Here is a 24,218-nt window from a genome sequence, read left to right as displayed (position 1 = left end):
TGTCTTTTTTCCCCACTGATATGAAATGCCACCTTTATCATCTGTTAAAGTCCCATATATACACTATTATAAGGTGTAATAGATACTGAATGGCAAATAAGATATCTTAGAATTCTTCAAGCTTAAGAGGATACAGCTACTGAGAGGATAGGTTTCAGTATCAACACAGATATTTATGCATGGACAGAAAAAGATGTCTGTATGCTTAGCTGTCAAATAGAGAGAGACTGGGGGAGGGTCAAATGCACTACATGATATCACAAGGAGTGATAGAATTCTATTTGGAACTTCAGAGGCCTGAGAGGAAGACTCTGGCCAGTTTCTTCTGAAGACTACTGCACTCTGAGGCCTCATTCACTGGCTTCTTTGGATCCCTGGCTGCTAAGCCAATTTTCAGGTAAGTGGCTTCCAACCTGACACGGGTCTCTTTAAGACCTATCAAATAGTGAGTGAGAGTATCAGTTATAAATGTCTTAAGTAATAGAAAGCCCAAATTATAATGGCTCAAATAGGGATTTATTTTCCTCACACCAAGCAGTCCAGAGGTGGGCAGATAGAGGTGTTGGTTTAGTGGCTTGAAATTGTCAGAGCCAAAAGAGATGTAATTTTCTTGGCCTTCTCCTCATGTACATTACCTCATGGTTACAAGATGGCTTCTCCGACTTCAGGTAACTGTTAAACAATGTTTGAGGCAGCACAAAGGAAAAATGGTAGCTATATCTTTTTTATCAAAACAGCAAAAAGTCTTCCCAGAATCTACTCATCGGATTTCCGTTATGCTTCAACAAAGCAGGATCTCTGGCTCCTCAGTGGAGAAGAGACTGAACAACTGTTGTTTCCACTAATTGAATTAGGGAAGCCTGAAGGGGCATCTAGTTTAGGAGGGAATGTCAGGTATCTGACCTGATAGATTCCAGTAAATTTTTGTTTTGTGTTGTTTTGTTTTTTTTAGAGGGGAATAAATTTTGCTTTGGAAACTGACTGTATTCAGAATTCAAGTGTCAGCTAGTGAATTATTCTTGTGTTCATGACAGGTGGGAAGCTTTTTGCAATAAAAACTAAACCACCATTTTCTAACTTTTCAGACAAAGCTACCTTGGAAAGAGCCAAGGAAAAAGCCATCTCCCCTTGGCCGAGTGAGCTAGGAGAACAGCTAAGTGGCCCTCAGGAGACTCCATGGACTCTCCCCAGAATCTGCTGAGCATTGGATTTCTGCTGTGCTCTCTGGTTTGCCTCCTGGAGACTGTAGGTTCCTCAACATCGCCTTTATCTGCCTTTGGAGTAGAAGGCAAAGCAGGATCAAAACTACGCTCAATGGGTGTGTTTGCTGTTAGGATGAATGTTCGTAGCTTTGTAAGACATAAGATTCATGTCTAAGTTCAGAAAAATTGATTTTATATTTAAAAATAATGTTCACAAGAAAGCAAACTATTCTGGTTTGGTTCAATTTAGTTCAACAAGAGCTAACTCACTTACTGTGTGCACCAAACCCTTTGCTGAATGACATGGATTAGGAGTTCAGAAATGTGCAGCCAAAGCCACAGATGCCAACCCTCCATAGAATATGACACATGCTCCCTGAGGAAAAAAGGATAAAGTTGTCACAAATAAAGTAAAATAAAATAAATGAAAAAATAAAGGGATAAATAAAGTTGGGGGAGGGATCAGGGAAGCCGACAAAGGAAATGAACTTTAAGCTAAACCTGATGACCCATTGATCTGTGGCTTAGGTGCTCCCAAAGCCCAGCTTCCAACATGCATAGCCATGCTGCTCAGATCCTTTCCGGAGCTCCAGCTACGGAAAGTGTCTTGCTGGTGAGTGGTGAACCCTCTTGACTCCACACCACAGACACTCTTTTTCCCCTACCTCTTTCCTTGGGATTAAATCACATTCCCCTCTTCTTCCTCTCCAACTTCCTAAAGAAAAGACCCAGTATCTTGAGCCTTACCTTGATCAGCAGACTCCCTCTAAAGTTCCTTCTGCCAGTTTCCCTGGCCCCTTCCTCCTCTGGATGTTCCTGCAGCTGATAGCCCTCTTTTTTCTCTTCCTGAGGCACTCACTGCCCTCAGCCTCTTGCAGAACTCCCAAACATACTCTAGGCAACCATATGTTAGTTATCAGTTCATGCTCCTCATTCACAAAGTACCCCATTTACTCAAGAAGACCTCAAAACAACCCTTAAGATGTCTGGGGCAGAGATGATTTTTCCTATTGATTTGTGAGGAGGCAAAGATGATAACCACCTAAGGATACCTTTTGTGAGTGTACGTTTACCCCTTGAATGCCTTAGAGGCAGCACAGCAAAGTAGTCAAGAATATGGGCTCTGGACAACTATAAGAGCATGATATTTGAGACAACTATTTGAACTTGAACCAAGGTTCAAATTCCAGCCTCATCATTTACTTGACCTCTCCTCAATGAACATCTATGCTCTTTCTGCAGAAAATCACAGATCCTGGCTGAGCAACTTCAGGGAGTACTTGGGGGATCTCATCAAGAGCTCCGTACCTCCAGCAGCCATTTTTGCTTTGCTTGTCATCACAGCACTGATGGGGACCCTCTGCTGCCTCACGTAAGCTGCTGTGTCGCATGAGGAGAGGGGAGGATAGAGGGAACCTGAGGGAGAGACAGGAACAATCAGGTTCCCTACCAGCCTGCACATCTGTAATTAAGGGAAAGTTTCTTTTTTTTTGAGGAAGACTAGCCCTGAGCTAACATCTGCTGCCAATCTTTCTCTTTTTTTGCTGAGGAAGACTGGCCCTGAGCTAACATCCATGCCCATCTTCCTCTACTTTATATATGGGACGCCTACTACAGCATGGTGTGCCAAGTGGTGCCATGTCCGCACTCGGGATCCAAACTGGTGAACCCCGGGCTGCTGAACCAGAATGTGTGCACTTAACCACTGAGCCACTGGGCCAGCCCATAAGGGAGAGTTTTAAGAAAGGTAATTCTGGGGACAAAACTCCGAAAGGCCATGCAAGTCCCTTTTAAAAAGTCTCCTCTACCAGGTGGACTGTGGGGTGCATTGGTGGGGAGGTGGGGGCCTCTGCAGTGGGGTGTTGGGGTAGGCTCTAGGGGGTTGGGAAGTGTGCACGGACCAGGACTGTGTTGACAGTGTGTGTGGTCCTGTGGGGGGTGAGGCTTATCAGTGGCAGAAGACCTGTGCTTCACAAATAGCTATAAAAAGGATCAGCCACAAGTTCCAAAGCCTGAAACAATTGAGTGCTCCCATGCCTAGGGCCAGCCCCATTCAGCTGCACTCCTAAGAGAACTGACAACAGCCTCATAGGCCTGAGGCCTATAGCAACTGTAAGCCCCTGAGCCTAGCAACCAGCTACACTGAGTACCTACCCAATTAACAGAAAAACTGCAACAGGAGTGTGCTGTTAGACTTTGTAGCCAATGGTGCTGAGGCTCCCCAAACCAGATTTACAAACAGCTGGCCAGGGAGGGAAAGACTAGACTCCCTGGGTACCTGCATTAAGAGCAACGCTGCCACAGCAGAAGGACACAAGTAGCCCACAAAGGGGTCACTCCTGGATCATTTGGACTGGTGACGAGAGGGAAGCACAATGCTGGGCCTCAAAAGGCATCTCTTACATAAGGCCACTTCTCTAAGATCAGGAGACAGAGCCCACTCACCTAATACAAAGAAATAAGCACAGAGAAAGAGGCATAATGAGGAGACAAAGGAATACATTCCAAGCAAGGGAACAGGACAAAACCCCAGAAAAAGGACTAAATAAAACAGAAATAAGCAACCTACCTGACAAACAGTTCAAACAAAAACTCATAAGGATGCTCACAGATATTGGGGGAAGACTGGATGAACACAGTGAGCTCATCAGCAAAGAACTGGAAAATATAAAAAAGAACCAATCAGAAATGAAGAATACAATACTGGAAATGAAAAATTCACTAGAGGAACTCAGTAGCAGAGTAGATGATACAGAAGAATGGATCAGCGAGCTAGATGAAAGACTAGAGGAAACCACACAAGCTGAACAAAAAAAAGAATGAGAACAGTCTAAGGGAACTCTGGGACAATATCAAGCACACTAACATTCGTATTATAGTTGTCCCAGAAGGAGAAGAGAGAGACAAAGGAGCAGAAAATTTATTTGAAGAAATAATAGCTGAAAATTTTCCTAATCTAAGGAAGGAAACAGACATCCAAGTACAGGAAACACAGAGAGCTCCAAACAAGATAAGCCCAAAGAGGCCCACACCAAGACACATTATAATTAAAATCTCCAAAATTAAAGACAGAATCCTAAAAGCGTCAAGAGAAAGGCAACAAATGGCATACAAGGAAAGCCCATAAGGCTATCAGCGGATTTCTCAGCTGAAACCCTACAGGCAAGAAGAGAATGGCATGACATATTTAAAGCGCTAAAAGGAAAAAACCTACAGCCAAGAATACTCTATCCATCAAGGTTGTCATTCAGGTTGGAAGGAGAGATAAAGAGCTTCCCAGACAAGCAAAAATTAAAGGAGTTTATCACCAAGAAACCAGTTCTACAAGAAACGCTCAAGGGACTTATTTAAGTGGGAAAACAATGACCACAAATAGGGATAAAAATAGGGATAAAAAATTATCAAAAAAACAGGCAATAAAATCACTGGTAAAGGTAAAAATATAGTAAAGGTAGTAGATCAACCACCTGTGAAGATAATATGAAGTTTAAAAGACAAAAATACTAAAATTACCTATTGCAATGATAAGAGGGTAATGGATAGACACAAAATAAGAGATTAGATATGATTTCAAAAACATAAAATGTGGGAGGAGAGGAGTGAAAAAGTAGAGCCTTTAGAAAGAGGTCAAGCTAAAGAGTCTATCAACTCAATATAGACTGTTATATACATAGAATATTATGTAGGATCCTCATGGTAATCACAAATCAGAAACCTATAATAAACAAGCAAATAAGTAAGATAAAAGAAATCAAACATATTATTAAAGAAAGCCATCAAACCACAAGGGAAGAGAGCAAGAGAAAAAGAAAGGAACAGAGAAGAGCTAGTAAAACACCCAGAAAAAAAGGTAACAAAGTGGCAATAAATACATATTTATCAATAGCTCCTTTAAATGTCAATTGACTAAATGCTCCAATCAAAAGGCATAGGGTGGCCAATTGGATAAAAAAACAAGACCCATATATATGCTGCATACAAGAGACAGACTTCAGACCTAAAGACGCTCACAAACTGAAATTGAAATGATGGAAAAAGATATTCCATGCAAATTGCAAAGAAAACAAAGTGGGGGTAGCAATACTTATATCAGACAAACTAGACTTTAAAACATAAACTGTAACAAGAGACAAAGAAGGGCACTACGTAATGATAAAGGGAACAATCCAACAGGAAGATATAACACTTGTAAATATCTATGTACCCAACATAGGAGCACCTAAATATATAAAGCAATTATTAACATACATAAAAGGAGAAATAGACAGTAACACAATAATAGTGGGGGACTTTAACACTCCACTTACACCAATGGATAGATCATCCAAACAGAAGATCAATAAGGAAACACTGGCCTTAAATGACACATTTTACCAGATGGACTTAGTGGATATATATAGAACATTCCATCCAAAAACCACAGAATACACATTCTTTTCAAATGCACATGGAACATTCTCCAAGATTGATCACATATTAGGCCACAAAACAAGTCTCAATAAACTTAATAAGATCAAAATAACACCATGCATCTTTTCTGACCACAAAGTTATGAAACTAGAAATCAACTACAGGAAGAAAATCAGAAAAGCCACAAAAATGTGGAGATTAAACAAAATGCTACTGAACAACGATTGGGTCAATGAAGAAATCAAAGGAGAAATCAAAAAATTCCTGGAGACAAATGAAAATGAAAATATGGTATGTCAAAATCTATGGGATACAGCAAAAGTGGTTCTAAGAGGGATGTTTATAGCAATTCAGGCCTACCACAACAAAGAAGAAAAATCTCAAATAAACGATCTAACAGCTCATCTAAAGGTACTGGAAAAAGAAGAACAAACAAAGCCCAAAATCAGCAGAAGGAAGGAAATAATAAAAATCAGAGCAGAAATCAATGAAATAGAAACTTAAAAAGCAATAGAAAAAAATTAATGAAACCAAGAGCTGGTTCTTTGAAAAGATAAACAAAATTGACAAACCTTTACCTAGAGTCACCAAGAAAAAAGAGAGAAGGCTCAGATAAATAAGATCAGAAATGAAAGAGGAGAAATTACAATGGACACCTCAGAAATACAAAAGATAATAAGAGAATACTACGAAAAGCTATACACCAACAAATTGGATAATCTAGAAGAAATGGATAAATTCTTAGAAACACACAACCTTGCAAAACTGGACCAAGAAGAAGTAGAGAATTTGAATAGACCAATCACCAGTAAGGAGATCAAAACAGCAATCAAAACCTCCCCAAAAATAAAAGTCCATGACCAGACGACTTCCCTGGTGAATTCTACCAAACATTGAAAGAAGACATAATACTCATCCTTCTCAAACTCTTCCCAAAAATTGAAGAGGAGGGGAGGCTTCCTAACTCATTCTATGAAGCCAACATTATCATGATACCAAAACCAGACAAGGACAACACAACAAAAGATAATTACAGGCCAATATCACTGATGAACATCGATGCAAAAATCCTCAACAAAATACTAGCAAATCAAATACAACAATACATTAAAAAGATCATACACCATGATCAAGTGAGATTCATTCCAGAGATGCAGGGATGGTTCAACATCTGCAAAACGATCAACATGATACACCACATTAACAAAATGAAGAATAAAAATCACATGATCATCTCAGTAGATGCAGAGAAAGCGTTTAAGATACAGTATCCATTTATGATAAAAACTCTAAATAAAATGGGTATAGAAGGAAAAACCTCAAAATAATAAAGGCCATATATGACAAACCCACAGCTAACATCATACTCAATGGAAAAAAACTGAAAGCTATCCCTCTAAGAACAGGAACCAGACAAGGATGCCCACTATCACCACTCTTATTTAACATAGTATTGGAAGTCCTAGCCAGAGAAATCAGGCAAGAAAAAGAAATAAAAGGGATCCATATTGGAAAAGAAGAAGTGAAACTCTCACTCTTTGCAGAGGCGATGATTTTATATATAGAAAACTCTAAAGAATCCGCTAAGAAAAACTTTTAGAGGGGTTGGCCCCATGGCCGAGTGGTTAACTTCACGCGCTCCACTGCTGCTGGCCCAGTGTTTCGTTGGTTCGAATCCTGGGCACGGACATGGCACTGCTCATCAAACCACGCTGAGGCAGCGTCCCACATGCCACAACTAGAAGGACCCACAACGAAGAATATACAACTATGTACCAGGGGGCTTTGAGGAGAAAAAGGAAAAGAAATAAAATCTTTAAAAAAAAAACTTTTAGAAATAATAAATGAATACAGTCAAGTCACAGGATACAAAATAAACATACAAAAATCAGTTGCGTTTCTATACACTAACAAGAAAGTAGCAGAAAGAGAAATTAAGAATACAATCCCATTTACAATCACAACAAAAAGAATAAAAGACCTAGGAATAAACTTAACCAAAGTGGTGAAAGATCTGTACACTGAAAACTATAAAACATTGTTGAAAGAAATCAAAGAAGACACAAAGAAATGGAAAGCTATTCCGTGCTCTTGGATTGGAAGAATTAACAGAGCTAAAATGTCCATACTTCCTATAGCAATCTATAGATTCAATGCAATCCATATCAAAGTTCCAGCAACATTTTTCACAGAAATAGAACAAAGAATCCTAAAATTTATATGAAACAACAAAAGACCCTGACTAGCCAAAGGATTCCTGAGAAAAAAGAACAAAGCTGAAGGTATCACACTCCCTGATTTCAAAACATATCCCAGAGCTATAGTAACCAAAACAGCACGTTACTGACACAAAAACAGACACACAGATCAATGGAACAGAATAGAGAGCCCAGAAATAAACCATTATGGACAGCTAATTTTCCACAAGGGAGCCAAGAACATGCAATGGAGAAAGGAGAGGTTCTTCAATAAATGGTGTTGGGAAAACTGGACAGCCGCATGCAAAAGAATGAAATTAGACCATTACCTTACACCATGCACAAAAATCAACTCAAAATGGATTAAACACTTGAATGTAAGACCCAAAACCATGAAAACTCTAGAAGAAAACATAGGCAGTACGCTCTTTGACATCAGTCTTAGCAGCACGTTTTCAAGTACCATGTCTGACTGGGCAAGGGAAACAAAAGAAAAAATGAACAAATGGGACTACATCAAACTAAAAATCTTCTGCTCAGCAAAGGAAACCATCAACAAAACAAAAAGACAACCTCACAATTGGGAGAAGATACTTGCAAACCATATATCAGATAAGGGGTTAATATCCAAAATATACAAAGAACTCGTACATCTCAACAACAAAAAAACCAACAATCCAATTAGAAAATGGGCAGAAGATCTGAACAGAGATCCTCCAAAGAAGATATACGGATGGCCGACAGGCATATGAAAAGATGCTCAACATCATTTACTATTACGGAAATGCAAATCAAAACTACAATGAGATATCACCTCCCTCCAGTCAGAATGGCTATAATTAACAACACAGGAAACAACAAGTGTTGGAGAGGATGTGGAGAGAAGGGGACCCTCATACACTGCTGGTGGGAATGCAAACTGGTGCAGCCACTATGGAAAGCAGTACGGAGTATCCTCAGAAAGTTAACAATAGATCTACCATATGATCCAGCTATTCACTGTTGGGTATTTATCCAAAGAATTTGAAAACATAAATGCATAAAGATACATGCACCCCTGTGTTCATTGCAGCATTATTCACAATAGCTAGGACTTGGAAGCAACTTAGATGCCCATCAAGGGATGAATGGATAAAGAAGATGTGGTATATATACACAATGGAATACTACTCAGCCCTAAGAATTGATGAAATCTGGCCATTTGTGACAACATGGATGGACCTTGAGGGTATTATGCTAAGTGAAATGTCAGAGGGAGAAATTCAAATATCATATAATCTCACTCATAAGTAGAAGATAAAAACAACAACAAATACATAGCAACAGAGATTGGATTGGTGGTTACCATAGGGGAAGGTGGGGGAGGGCAAAGGGGTGATTAGGCTCACATGTGTAATGATGGACTATAATTAGTTTTCGGGTGGTGAACATGATGTAATCTACACAGAATTAGAAATATATTACAATGTACATCTGAAAGCTATATAATGTTATAATCCAATGTTACTGCAATAAAAAAATAAAAGAAAAAATAAAAGAAAGACAGCACTTGAAGTCATACTTCTAACCTTAGATAAGATCCTGACTATACAGTTCTTTCACTAATAACTATCTTCCAAAGTTTAAAAATAAATAAATAAATAATAACAATATAAAAGTAAAAAAATAAAAGTCTCCTCTACTTTCTCTTTTTTTCTCCAACCTGCTCTGTCCATTACCAATGACTTATAGGTGACATTTAATAACTAGTTTTTGCCACTGATCATTTTTTTCTAATTTAATTAACTCCTAATTATCCTTCCCTTTGGTTTAGGAACTTTACATGGAAAATATATAATGAACTGTTTTCAATTACCTGAAAATGTACCAAAATATTTAGCTACATAAACCATATAAAGCCAAAGAGATTCCTGAAATAGTTAACAAAATAGTTAAGCATAGCTGGAAAAGCCTACATTTCAGTAATTCAACCAGTATTTACCAAGAGATGGCTACTTGCCTGTCTCTGTCCTAGTTGCTAGAGAGACAAAGAAATAAGATAATTGAATAATTACAAACTGTTGGATCAGCGCTATGGTGAGAGACAGAGTCCAAGTTGGGGAACCTATATAAGTGTGTGCTAGAATTTAAAAAGGCTTTGTGTAGCAAAGGACTGTTCAAACTTCACAATCTAATAAAGTGGCTGAGGGCAAAGATCAGATTAAGGGTGTGACATCCTCACCTATGGCTCCTCATAACCTCAAAATGATCACAGGATCAAGAACCGTGTCAAGGAAACAATCTTGGAGGTACACATATTGGCATATGGAATTAATTAGAGCCAACTAGAAGTCAGCTAAGTTTTGAGAGAAGCTTATTGCCAAAGAAGCCACAAGCTAGAACTAAATGAGGTATCCATTGTTTGGGCCTTAAAACAGTATTTAGACCTCTAATCATCCCTGAGAAGGACACAGGCTTTGAAGGCCCCTAGGAGAGCATGCTGCCCAACACTTGCTGCAGATGCAGCCATAGAAAATAATGGACAGGAAGAGCCTCTCAGAGGCTGGACAATGGGCCAGGGAGCTCCTCCTATAAACCTATAAAGCAAGGTCTGGGCTTTATCAATGTCTGCCCAGCAGGATTCCAGGATTACTACAGAGCAGTAACTGCTATGTGCCTCTCATTCTTCCTCTTTCCAAATGGGAGTGTTTATGGTGATTATCTTCTTCCTGCTCAAGCATTGTATGTAAAGTGTGGAGATTAGGGGCAGAGAACTTGTTTTAGTTCATAGGTCACTTAACCAAGAAAAACCATACCCAGACTTAAGAGAACCAAGCATCACCCAGGTACTCTGGACTTTGAGCTGGACACAGTGATGGTTGGGATTTTAGTCTTGGGGAAAAGTTGTGCCACAAGTGAAATGTTTTGGAAGCAGAGAGACAGGAGTTTGGTGTGCAGGGTATTATCAGAGATCAACGCCTGTGGAGGGGAGGAGGAGGTAGGAAGAAGTTGAACTGCCTTGTAAGCTCAACAAAGCCTTAGTTGACCCCATCAGAGATGTCCCACATTAGGCTGGAATGGCTGGACCTTTATAACCACACCTTAATTGGTTATTGGATGTGGGCTGCCCTAGGAAGTACAGGCAGCTCTTGGCAGCTGAGGCAAACTCTGAAAGAGCTAACAGTTAGAGGCTGTGTATTGACAGCCCTCTCAGCAGCTAGAGAAACAAGGCAATTCTTAAGGGGAGGATTTGGGTGGCATATTACCATGTACAGTGCAGGGTGGCTGTATTCGTGTACAGAAGGAAGAGTGAAACAAAGAGCAGGTGGTCAGTAATACAGACTGTGACAGAGACTGGTTATATGTTCACCAATCCTGTTCCTTCTTCCAAAGCACAGAGGAATACTGCATTTCCCAACTAAAGAAGCCAGGACTCAAGTCAAGATATATCTGATTCTATGTCTTTTAAGTAATTGTTACTCAAACTATGGCCAGCAGGCTAGATGCATCAGAAACATCCGAAGTATTGGTTAAACACGCACCTTCAGAGGGACTTCTGTGAATATAAAGCAGGCAATATGCCAAGAGAAATACTTCCTTCTTTGAAGTAGAAGGCTCAACCTGAGGAGAGAAACCAATAAGTCCCTGTTGGGAACAAGCAAGCTGGCTAGTGAAAGAAAGAAACCGCAGTGAGGACAAAAAGAGCAAGAGGGCAGGCAAGAGAGAGCAAAACAAAAGAAGACACTGATGAAAAAATATAAAAGGAGATATGAAGAACAGGGTCAAAAAAGCCAACACTATGACGTAGAAATAAGCAGAGACTTGAGTGACAGTAAGATTAGAGAAAAAAATGATAGATGCAGGAGACACATAATTAATTTCTTCGTAGAAGAGAACCAAAATAATACAACAGGAAAAATGCTTCAAGGTATAACTTTTTAAATGTTGCAGAAATAAAGGAAGACTCAAGTCTATAGTCATAAAGGGCACGTTGAGTCCCAGAAAAAATTGGCACTTGGCACTGGGCACATAGTAGACCCTCAGTGATATTTGGTGACTTTTATTAGTACATTTCACAGTAAGGATGGCAGTCTCTCTGGGCCTCTTTACTCATCCTCTGTATTCATCTATGCACCACTAGCTGCAGCTGTAATGAAGGCTTAAGCTAGCAGCTCATCCATTACATGAGGAAGTCAACATGGAAGCCTCGTCAATTTCTCAGTACTACAGTGGTGTCGACGAAAATAATCCATAACCAATCTATAAATGAAAATTTGGGTGAGTTTATTCTGAGTTTAAATCTGAGGATTATAACCCGGGGCCTTTCTTCCCGAAGGAAGAAAGGGCACCAAAGAAGTGGGGTGCACAGAGTGGTTATATACCCCCAGAGAGGGTGTTTCACATAGGATTGAAATGTCCCTTTTACAATAGTCGCGAGACTGCTCTGTCGGCACAGCGATTGATGGAAACAGCAGGTAGGTCTGCTGTATCGGTGAACACAGCAGGGTGGCAGTCTGTTGTCTCGAACCAGGTGGTCACAGGTGAGCTGGGTGGTCAAAGGTGAGTGCAGCAATCGGTTCCTAGCCTAAGGAAAGATGCTTGTCCTTAAGGAAATGCCAATGTGGGGGGAAGTTGCACCTTTATCTCAAGGGCCTTTGTTCTTGCCATAGGAAATGTTTTAAAGTAGATATACAATGCGTGCTCAACAGCCACAGTCAGGCCCTTTTGGAAAAACAAAGTCAGGCCAAATTAGGTTTATACCAAATGTCTTCTTCATATACTCCAATATATCCTATTGCTTGCCATTTTTATTTGTCAGTGGCAATCAGTGGGACCAATTTGTGCTAACAAGTATGCAAAGACACATGTAGCATAAGGACTTCTTAGTATGGTTCATAATAGCGAAAAAATAGAAACAAGTTAAATATCCATTGGCTGGTTAAAGAAAACATTGAACATTCATACAATGAGTATTATATAGTCACCAAAATGTTGTTGTAGAAGGACAATTACATGGAATCATATTCATGAAATATAGTTGAGTGGAGAAAAGCAGATTATAACAGAGGATATACCATTTAATCCAATTTGTTATTAAGAACTATAGGTACAGGGAGCATCATGGTGGAGTGAGCTCTCCCAGTAAACTCTCCCCCTAGAGATAAAACGAAAAGGACATACATATTCCAAAAGAGGACATCCACACAACAAAGGGGCTAATAACATACAATGGAGAAAAGATAGTCTCTTCAATAAGTGGTGTTGGGAAAACTGGGCAGCCACATGCAAGAGAATGAAAGTAGATCAGTATCTTATGCCACACACAAAAATTAACTCAAAATGGGTCAAAGACTTGAAGGTAAGACCTGAAACCATAAAACTTCTGGAAGGTAATATAGGCAGTACAGTCTTAGACATTGATCTCAAAAGGATCTTATTGAATACCATGTCTTCTTAGACAAGAGAAATAAAATAAAAAATAAACAAGTGGGAATTCACCAGACTAAGGAGCTTCTGCAAGACAAAGGAAACCAGGATCAAAACAAAAAGACAACCCACCAATTGGGAGAAAATAATTGCAAATCATATATCCAACAAGGGGTTAATCCCCATTATATATAAAGAACTCACTCAACAACAAAAAACAACCCACTTAAAAAATGGGTAGAGGATATGAACAGACATTTCTCCAAAGAAGATATACAGATGGCCAAGAGGCACATGAAAAAATGCTCAACATCACTAATTATCAGAGAAATGCAAATCAAAACTACCCTAAGTCACCACCCTACACACGTTAAAAATGGCTATAATCACTAAGACAAAAAATAACAAATGTTGGAGAGGTTGTAGAGAAGAGAGAGCCCTCAACACTGCTGGTGGGAATGCAAACAGGTGCAGCCACTATGGAAAGCAGTACAGAGATTTCTCAAAAAACTAAAAATAGAAATACCATATGACACAGCCATCCCACTACTGGGTATCTATCCAAAGAGCTTGAAGTCAGCAATTCCAAAAGTCCCATGCACCCCTATGTCCATTGCAGCATTATTCACAATAGCCAAGACGTGGAAGCAACCCAAGTGACCATTGACTGATGATTGGACAAAGAAGGTGTAGTATATATATATATATATATATATATATATATATATATATATATATATACAATGGAATACTACTCAACCATAAAAAAGACAAAATCATCCCATTCGCAATAACATGGATGGACCAGGAGGGTAGGATGTTAAACGACATAAGCCAGACAAAGACAAACACCATATGATTTCACAATGTTGTAAACTATTATGAACTCAATTAAAAATATATATTAAAAAAAAGCAGAATGTAAAAAAAACCCAAAAATAACTAGGTACAGGGCAAAAGCCTTTAAGGACCTACCCAAAGTATTAGACATTGGTTACCTCCTTGTGGTAGTGAATTGGTGGTTTTCATTATTGTTACTATTGTTGTTGTTATTATTTCCACGTTTATTTTTGTCTATCTACACTTCCCAATCCTTCCACAACAAAGAGTTTTATTTGATGAATATGTTTTTTAAAAGATACTTTGAAAACAAAAGAAAAAAACCCATTTGACCATACTTCTACCTCTACCTCTAATCCCAATTGCACTAGAAACATATTCTTACTCTTATTTTCCCAAGTCATCAAAGCATTTTGTCTGTATGAAATCATTTAGTTAATATTAAGAGAAGAAGCTGTCTAAAATCCTATCTATCTTGGAAGAGGTGATATAACTAGCAAGTGACTCTGTGCAGACCAAGAAAGTGTATAGGAATTTAAACTTGGTTCAGCATTCCTCATTTTCTCTTCCTTTCCCAGTATTTTTGTAGGTGAAACATTCCATTGAAGACTCAATTGGGCAAGCATGGTGTTTGGATTCCAAGAGAGTGGAGAGTGTGCTATTTGCTTACAATGAGGAAGTATCTGTCAGTTCAAATTAAATTGTCTTCCATCTTAAACTATCTTTTCCTTTATTTAAAACATACAATTTAAAAATTGGAATAGTCTTATTACTGTTTTGAATACAAAAATAATACATACTTAAAGCAACAAAACTTTCTTAAAATACAGCAAGAAGAAAAAGTATCCATAATCCTGGCACCCAGAAATAAGCATTGTTAGCATCTTGGTGTATCTCTTTTCAAACTTTTTTCCTATGCTTCTACTACCAGTTTCCCAAAATCTGTTCTGTGAAACAATAGTTCTGTTTTAAAAAAATGTTATGAGATAATAGGGCTCTGTGGTCAATTAAGTTTGAGAGATGCTGGATTAAACACATTTAAACTTGTTTCTTTGCTCCAGGACTTTTAAGAGCCTTTGACAGGCTAATTTGAATCTCCATGAGAGGCCATAAAATGCAATATTTCCCAAACAAATTAGAACATGGGATTTTTTTATGGAGTATCCTACACTCTTTAAGAAATGCTGATGCACCCACTGTCACAGAAAGTCATTCAAGTACTTTTTCTTTTACCAAAATATCATAGTATGCATGCTATTTTGTAGCCTGCTTTGTTTCTTCACTATATGACATATCATGGACATCTTTCTATGTTAGTAAATATATGTTTATATAATTTTAAGTGTTGCATAGTATTCCTTGCAGCAGATATGATGTAAATCATTTAACTACCCCCTATACGATAATTATTTAGGGTGTTTCTGCTTGTTCACTATTATAAATGTAATGCAGGTCATAGTTTTACAAATTATTAATTAGCTTTTCCCCTTTGCTGTTCTAAGTTTGAAATCTTTCACTCAGTGGACACTCACTGAACACCCACTGTGAGCCAGGCACTGTTCCAGGCAGGTAACAAACCGAAACAAATCCGGGCCCTTGTGGAGTAGTGTGCTAGTGGGAGGATTCAGTTCATGCTTTCCCTCTGGTAACCACCAATCCAATCTCTGTCTCTATGTGTTTGTTTGTCATTGTTTTTATCTTCTACTTATGAGTGAGATCATACAGTATATGACTTTCTCCCTCTGACTTATTTTACTTCGCATAATACCCTCAAGGTCCATCCATGTTGTCACAAATGGCCAGATTTCATCATTTCTTATGGCTGAGTCGTATTCCACTGTGTATATACACCACATCTTCTTTACCCACTCGTCCCTTGATGGGCACCTAGGTTGCTTCCAGGTCTTGGCTTTTGTGAATAATGCTGTAATGAATATAGGGGTGCATGTATCTTTAGTCATTCGTGTTTTCGTGTTCTTTGGATAAATACTCAGCAGTGGAATAGCTGGATCATATGGTAGTTCTATTGTTAATTTTCTGAGGAATCTCCATACTGTCTTCCACAGTGGCTGCACCAGTTTGTACTCCCACCAGAGTGTATGAGGGTTCCCTTCTCTCCACACCCTTTCCAACACTTGTTGTTTCCTGTCTTTTTAATTATAACCATTCTGACTGGAGGGAGGTGACATCTCATTGTAGTTTTGATTTGCATTTCCCTGATAGTCAATGATGTTGAACATCTTTTCATGTGCCTGTTGGCCATCCGTATATCTTCTTTGGAGGATCTCTGTTCAGATCTTCTGCCCATTTTCTAATTGGATTGTTGGTTTTTTTGTTGAGATGTACGAGTTCTTTGTATATTTTGGATATTAACCCCTTATCTGATATATGGTTTGCAAGTATCTTCTCCCAATTGTGAGGTTGTCTTTTTGTTTTGTTGATGGTTTCCTTTGCTGAGCAGAAGATTTTTAGTTTGATGTAGTCCCATTTGTTCATTTTTTCTTTTGTTTCCCTTGCCCAGTCAGACATGGTACTTGAAAACGTGCTGCTAAGACTGATGTCAAAGAGCGTACTGCCTATGTTTTCTTCTAGAGTTTTCATGGTTTTGGGTCTTACATTCAAGTGTTTAATCCATTTTGAGTTGATTTTTGTGCATGGTGTAAGGTAATGGTCTAATTTCATTCTTTTGCATGCGGCTGTCCAGTTTTCCCAACACCATTTATTGAAGAACCTCTCCTTTCTCCATTGCATGTTCTTGGCTCCCTTGTGGAAAATTAGCTGTCCATAGATGGTTTATTTCTGGGCTCTCTATTCTGTTCCATTGATCTGTGTGTCTGTTTTTGTGCCAGTAACGTGCTGTTTTGGTTACTATAGCTCTGGGATATGTTTTGAAATCAGGGAGTGTGATACCTTCAGCTTTGGTCTTTTTTCTCAGGAATCCTTTGGCTATTCGAGGTCTTTTGTTGTTCCATATAAATTTTAGGATTCTTTGTTCTATTTCTGTAAAAAAGGTTGTTGGAACTTTGATAGGGATTGCATTGAATCTATAGATTGCTGTAGGAAGTATGGACATTTTAGCTCTGTTAATTCTTCCAATCCAAGAGCACGGAATAGCTTTCCATTTCTTTGTGTCTTCTTTGATTTCTTTCAACAATGTTTTATAGTTTTCAGTGTACAGATCTTTCACCACTTTGGTTAAGTTTATTCCTAGGTCTTTTATTCTTTTTGTTGTGATTGTAAATGGGATTGTATTCTTAATTTCTCTTTCTACTACTTCGTTGTTAGTGTATAAAACCACAACTGATTTGTGTATGTTGATTTTGTATCCTGCAACTTGAACATATTATTTATTATGTCTAAAAGTTTTTTAGTGGATTCTTCAGGGATTTCTAAATATAAAATCATGTCATCTGCAAATAGTGACAGTTTCACTTCTTCCTTTCCAATGTGGATCCCTTTTATTTCTTTTCCTTGCCTGATTGCTCTGCTAAGACTTCCAATGCTGTGTTAAATAAAAGTGGTGACAGTGGGCATCTTTGTGTGGTTCCTGTTCTTAGATGGATAGCTTTCAGCTTTTCTCCACTGAGAATGATATTAGCTGTGGGTTTGTCATATATGGCCTTTATTATGTGGAGGTACTTTCCTTCTATACCCATTTTTTTTTTTTTTTGAGGAAGATTAGCCCTGAGCTAACTGCTGCCAATCCTCCTCTTTTTGCTGAGGAAGACTGGCCCTGAGCTAACGTCCATGCCCATCTTCCTCTACTTTATATGTGGGACGTGTACCACAGCATGGCCTGTCAAGTGGTGCCATGTCCAGACCTGGGATCCGAACTGGCGAACCCCAGGTCGCCGAAGTAGAACGTGCGCACTTAACCGCTGCGCCACCGGCCCGGCCCCTTCTAGACCCATTTTATTCAGAGTTTTTATCATAAATGGATGCTGTATCTTGTCAAATGTTTTCTCTGCATGTATTGAGATGCTCATGTGATTTTTATTCTTCATTTTGTTAATGTGGTGTATCACGTTGATCGATTTGCGGATGTTGAACCATCCCTGCATCCCTGCAATGAATCCCACTTGATCATGGTGTATGATCTTTTTAATGTATTGTTGTATTTGATTTGCTAGTATTTTGTTGAGGATTTTTCATCGATGTTCACCAGTGATATTGGCCTGTAGTTTTCTTTTTCGTGTTGTCCTCGTCTGGTCTTGGTATCAGAGTAATGTTGCCTTTGTAGAATGAGTTAGGAAGCCTCCCCTCCTCTTTAATTTTTTGGAAGAGCTTGAAAAGGATAGGTATTAAGTCTTCTTTGAATGTTTGGTAGAATTCACCAGGAAAGTTGTGATAGACGCTTTTAAAAGGTTATCTTAGCTGCCATGTTGAAAATGTAGGGGAGCGAGGACATAAGCAGGGAGATCAAATCCAGGTGAGAGACTGGGCCTGGACTTTGTTTGGACCAGGGTAGGGAGCAGCAGAGTTGCAGAAAGTGTCAGATTCTGGAGATATTGGGAAGGGAGAGCCTACAGGATTTGATTATGGGTTGGACGAGATGTAGGGGGGAGTGAGGTTTCAAGGATGCCTCCCAGGCTTTTGGCCTGAGCAAGTGAAGGGATGGAGCTGTCAATTACTGAGATGAGGAAAATTACAGGGGTTTAGGAATTTACAACCTGGCAAAAGCAAAGAGAAAGAAACAGTGAAGTGCTAGCCTTATTGATACTGAGGTGAGACCCAGCGAACTGCCATCCCCTTGGCCTGTTGTGTGGCCTATGGTGGCAAAGAAAGGTGTGCTCATTAAGATTACACTGAAGCTGGGTGGAGGGTCTGACAAACGCTACTGAGGGCGTTGCTCAAACCAAAAGGCCATGGGTGTACTAGAGGCCAATAAGGGACAAGAGACAACAGAGGACAAGAGAACAGGAGACATCCCTGTGGACACCAGTGAGTGCCAGCTCACACTTGCAAGCTGAGGTGAGGGGGCCAATTTCACTCCATAGCATAGTATGAGCCACGTACCCTTTGTCCCACATGTCAGAAGGAGATCATCATTCTTCTCAAAACTGACGTGACAGTTTAAACTTATTAGCTTACAGTAAGCTTTAAATCAGATTGGACGTTTACTTAGTTTTTTTCCCACTAATCAGCAGGTAGGAGCTTGGGAGGCAAGTCATAAGTCACAACAAAACAGAAGAGCTGCATTTTCTCTGAACATCCCAGTTTCGGTGTTAGTAGGATTTGGGACTCTGCTACAGAAACAGTAATTTGATGAGCATCCTTACACACATCTTCATACTCTTTATATCTTGTTCAACCCGTTCTTTAAGATAAATTGCTGAATGTGGAATTGTTGGGTTACAGGCTATGACCACTTTATGGTTTCTGATACTATTCCACACAAGCATTGTACCAATTTACCCTCCTCCGACTGTCCTGAACATTGTGTTATTATCTTGGTTTTCTTTATATTTTTGCCAATTATGTTTGGCACATTATTATTTAATTGGCCTGTATTTTTTAAACTCTTGAAGTATCCTGAGGCTTGATGCCCCATAAATTTTTTAAGCAATTTTTTTGGGATTATAATGGTTTATAACATTGTGTAATTTCGGATGTACAATATTGTCTATCAATTCCTGAATACACTTCATTGTGCCTACCTCCAGTAGTCTAATTTTTATCCACCACCATACACATGTGCCCCTTTATCCCTTTTGCCCACCCCCCGAACCCCCTTCACCTCTGGTAACCACTAATCTGTTCTCTTTAACCATGTATTTGTTATCTTCCACATATGAGTGAAATCATGCAGTATTTGTCTTTCTCTGTCTAGCTTATTTTCCTTAACATCATATCCTCAAGGTCCATCCATGTGGTTGCAAATGGGACAATTTTGTCTTTTCTTAATTTTAAACTTCATTCTTGAAGAATAACATACCTACAGAAAGGAGCACAGAGTGAACAAAGTTGTCGTCCTCCTCTACCTCCACATCGCCATACCTTCTCATCCCCAAGGTAACTCCTGCCCAGTCTTCTAACACCACAGCCTTGCCTGCTTTTAAACTTTATAAAAACTAAATCATGGGGCCGGCCCCGTGGCCAAGTGGTTAAGTTCACGTGCTCTGCTTTGGCAGCCCAGGGTTTCTCCGGTTCAGATCCTGGGCACGGACATGGCACTGCTCATCAGGCCATGCTGAGGCAGTGTCCCACGTAGCACAACCAGAAGGACCTGCAACTAGAATATACAACTATGTACTGGGGGGCTTTGAGGAGAAGAAGAAGAAGAAGAAGAAGAAGAAGAAGAAGAAGCAGAAAAAAACAAATAATATGGATGTATTCTTCTCTGATTTTCTTCTTTTACTTGTTTTATTTTGAGACTCACCCACGCTGATGCTTGTAGTTTCACCCATTCTGTATAACATCCTATTGTGTGAAGAGAGCCTTACTCATTTAGACCATCAACTGTAGAAGGACATTTGTATTGTTTCTGGGTTTTTAATAAAACTTCTATAAATATTATTGGACATGTCTCCTCATGCACATGAGTGAGAGTTTCTCTAAAGAATATACCCTGTGATTGACTTGCTGGGTCAAGGGAAGTGCAGGCTCCAGCTCAGTCTCAAAGTGATTTCATCAAGTTACATCCTACCATCAATAGGAGTATGATGTTCCCGTCATCCCACATCATTGAGAACATGCAATACCATCAGTCTTTCACTTTCACTCTTTTTTTTTTCTTGGTGAGGAAGATTAACCCTGAGCTAACCTGGGTGCCAATCTTCCTCTATTTTGTATATGGGACGCTGCCACAGTATAGCTTGACAAGCAGTTTGTACGTCTCCACACATGATCTGAACCTGCGAACCCCGGGCCGCCAAAGTGCAACACACGAATTTAACCACTACACCACCTGGCTGGCCCTAGTCCTTCACTTTTTTTGCTAATCTGGTGGATGAAAAATTGTATCTTATTGTTTTCTTACCTTCATTTCCTTGATAACTGATGAGATTGAAGATCTTTTCATGTGTTCATGGATCATTTGTCTTTCTCCTCTACAAAATTCCTGTTAATGAATTTTGCCCATTTTTGTAATTTGTAGTTTCATCTATGCCTTATTGACCAGAGGAATTCTTTATGTATTCTGCATCTTAATGTTTTCTAGGCTGTAGATGTGGAAAATACCTTCTCCAAGTTTGAGGATTGTATTTTCACTCTTGATATAATGTATTTTGGTGAGTGGAAGTATTTATTTTAATGTAGTCAAATTTGGTAATCATTTCCTCTATGTTAGTGCTTTTGGTGTCTGTTTAAGAAATAATTTTCTATGTCAAAGTCATAAGGGAAGTCTCCTATTTGTCTTCTAGAAGTTTTGTAGTTTTGCCTTTCACATTTAAGTCCTTAAGCTACTCAGAATTATTTTTTGTGTGGTGTGAGGTAAAGTCCAATTTCCTTTTTTAAAATACAGGTATTGTGAGAAGCTATATTTTTCCACTCATGAACTTTGAACAGAATTTCTGTGCTTAAAGGCAGTTCTAGGAATTGAGAAAAGAAGATAGCTGCAATAAATTCCGAGAAGCAATAAATTCCAAGGAGCAAAATCAGATTCTGAGCAATGAGCACCCTGAACTGGAACTGGCTGACCAGAAAAAGGCCTGAGAATGCTGAAAAAAACACAAGCTGTGTGACCGTCCACCTTGAGTCAGCTGACTTACTCTCCCAGTACTTTTCCACCCTGAGCTTTGCCTCAATAACAACTTTAACTAAATTTTGCTCAAGGAGTTACTCTCTCTGAAGTTCTTCCAACTGCAATAGTTTGGATAAAGTGTTTGCCTTCACCTGTAACCAGTCTCGGTTTCCGTTTTGATAATATGAATCCCCAATATGCCCAGTACCACTACTGCCCCTCAGTGCAAGTCTGTCCTTTCCCTACTGCTCTGCAATGTCACTTGTCATGTTACCAAGTGTATAAGTATGCATAAATCCCTTTCTAGTCTCTCTTCTGTTTCATTGGTCTATTTGTCTATTTTTTTGCCTATGCCACACTCTCTTAATCACCATAGCTTTCTTACAGGTCTTGCTATCTGGAAGACAGGTCCCCACACCTTGCTTTCTAGAGGGCTTTGCCTATTCTTGTTCTTTATAACTCCACACATATTTTAAAACCAGATTGTCAAGTTTCACAAAACATATCTCGAGATTTTTATTGGAATTGCATTGAATCTATAAGCCAATTTTGGGAGAACTGACATCTTCATAAAATTGAGTCTTTCAAATCATGAACATGACTTATGTTTCCATTTGTTGGCTCTTCTTTAACGGATTCTAATAGAGTTTTGTTGTTGTTTTTTTTTTTTTTTTTTTTGAGGAAGATTATCCCTGAGCTAACTACTGCAAGTCCTCCTCTTTTTGCTGAGGAAGCCTGGCCCTGAGCTAACATCCATGCGCATCTTCCTCTGCTTTATATGTGGGATGCCTACCACAGCATAGCATGCCAAGCAGTGCCGTGTCCGCACCCGGGATCCGAACCGGCAAACCCCGGGCCGCCAAGAAGCGGAACGTGCGAACTTAAACGCTGTGCCACCTGGCCGGCCCCTCCAATAGAGTTTTATGATTGTTTTCATACAGTATAGAGAGTTAGATTTATTCCTAAGGTATTTGATCATTTTAGATGTCATAATGAATGGTGTCTTTTAAACTTATATTTTCTGTCTGTTGTTGGGGTATAGAAATGAAATTGATTTCTGTATAATGACTGTAGCTGGCAACCTTACTAATAGCATTTATTAAATTTTATAATTTATCTGTGGGTTTTTAAATATTCTACAAAGACAATAAAGCATCTGGCCAAGACCCAGGTAACACAACTCAGAGGTGTGGGGAAATTAATGCCTGGCTGGGTGAACTTTGACTAGTGAAAGAGATGAGACCAAAACAAACCGGCAGATCAATTCCTTTCCCTTGCTTGACATTTCAAGATGCCATGGTTCTATGCAGCATGTCTGGAGGCATCTAGGGAGACTGAGAAAGACGCTGGATTTTCTTGAATAGCAATGGTGAGCTCAGGAGCACACTAATTTATAGTTTCTTTCCATCCCTCTCTGCCTCACTTCCCTTTTTCCTTCACTCATACACCCATGGGATTGCATCCTACGGGAAAGCTTCAGCACATATGTTTTGCTTCAGGCTCTGTTTTATAGTGAACGCAGAAACCAATCTTCCAGTTGTAATATCTTGTCTTGGGCTTCAGAGGAGGCCTGGTTCAGGGGGAATTGGGGAAAGGAAGAATGGTTTGGCTCAGGAGAAGGAGAAAGACCACGCTTACCACGGTTTCTCTACCTGAACAAACAAGGCAACTCTAGTTTTGAATATTTTGTATGTGTGTAGAGGAAGGCCTGGAAGGTTTCAGACCAAACTGGGGAAGGTTGTTCCTTCTGGGGAGTGGGAAGGGGTGAGGAAGTGTTTTCCTCTATTTTATATATGTATGTACTTCTGATTTGTTTTCTTCTTGTTTCCATAATATTCCATTGTGTGGCTATGCCACATTGATGGGCATTTGAATTGTCCACAGGTTTTTGCTATTAACGAAAGCATTTTTACGAACATTGTTGTACATCGCCATTGTTGTACCAGTTCAAGAATTTCTGCTGGATATATGTACCTAGGAGTGGAATTGCTGGCTCAGAGGGTAGATACGTATTCAGTTTTAAAAGATAATGGAAAACTGTTTTCCTAACTAGTAACTAGTTTTGACTCCCAGTAGCAATGTTCAAGAACTCATATAGATTCACATCCTCTCCAGCACTTGATATTGTTAGACATTTTAATTTTTGATAATTAAATGGGTGTACATTGGTATTTCATTGTAGTTTCCCTGATCACTAATGAGTTGAATACCTGTTCATATGTTTATTGGTCATATGTGTTTCTCCATCTGTGAAATGTTTATTCATGCTTTTTAGCCATTTCTTTACTGTATTGTTTGTGTTTTTCTTATTAAATTGTAGTCCTTTATATATTCATAATAGGAATCCTTTGTCACTTGTGTGTATTGAAAATATTTTCTCCCAATGCACATCTGGTCTTTTTTGCTTTTTACTTTGTCTTTTGATGACTAAAAGTTGTTACTGTTAACAAAGTGAAACATCAATATTCTGTTTTATAGTTA

At 39.1% G+C, this 24,218-nt stretch overlaps 2 protein-coding genes across 4 annotated transcripts in view; both read left to right on the top strand.

Annotated features, from left to right (window-relative positions):
• The window catches only part of F8 (coagulation factor VIII), a 141,694-nt gene extending 141,304 nt beyond the window's left edge, over positions 1–390 (top strand). Inside the window, exon 27 of the transcript XR_011499947.1 lies at positions 294–390. The gene's annotated coding sequence lies outside the window, so the exon portion shown is untranslated. The remainder of the gene's footprint in view (positions 1–293) is intronic.
• On the top strand, positions 262–24,125 carry SMIM9 (small integral membrane protein 9). Of its 3 annotated transcripts, XR_011499952.1 has the most exons (6): positions 294–397; positions 1,086–1,318; positions 2,445–2,574; positions 14,635–20,068; positions 21,216–21,285; positions 21,519–24,125. XR_011499952.1 is itself a non-coding variant. In XM_014837119.3 (4 exons), the coding sequence occupies exons 2-4, from the start codon at positions 1,177–1,179 to the stop codon at positions 14,660–14,662; spliced, it is 300 nt and encodes a 99-aa protein (XP_014692605.2). In that variant the 5' UTR covers positions 262–397; positions 1,086–1,176; the 3' UTR covers positions 14,663–20,359. The 3 variants fall into 3 exon arrangements, 1 of the variants encoding a protein (XP_014692605.2); XR_011499953.1 differs by lacking the exons at positions 21,216–21,285; positions 21,519–24,125 and having other exon boundaries at positions 14,635–14,735; positions 19,916–20,359; XM_014837119.3 differs by lacking the exons at positions 21,216–21,285; positions 21,519–24,125 and having other exon boundaries at positions 262–397; positions 14,635–20,359.
• The last annotated feature ends 93 nt before the right edge of the window (positions 24,126–24,218 follow it).

This window comes from Equus asinus, chromosome X (genome assembly GCF_041296235.1).
Source record: "Equus asinus isolate D_3611 breed Donkey chromosome X, EquAss-T2T_v2, whole genome shotgun sequence".
Taxonomy (NCBI): domain Eukaryota; kingdom Metazoa; phylum Chordata; class Mammalia; order Perissodactyla; family Equidae; genus Equus; species Equus asinus.
This window is presented reverse-complemented; position numbering and strand designations above follow the sequence as displayed.

Excerpts from the sequence above, each read along its gene's own strand:
- SMIM9 (XM_014837119.3), top strand. The coding sequence starts at position 1,177 with ATGGACTCTCCCCAGAATCTGCTGAGCATTGGATTTCTGCTGTGCTCT. Across the intron at positions 1,319-2,444 it reads ATCAAAACTACGCTCAATGG|AAAATCACAGATCCTGGCTG; the intron begins GTGTGTTTGCTG and ends CTCTTTCTGCAG. Across the intron at positions 2,575-14,634 it reads GGGACCCTCTGCTGCCTCAC|TATTTTTGTAGGTGAAACAT; the intron begins GTAAGCTGCTGT and ends TTCCTTTCCCAG.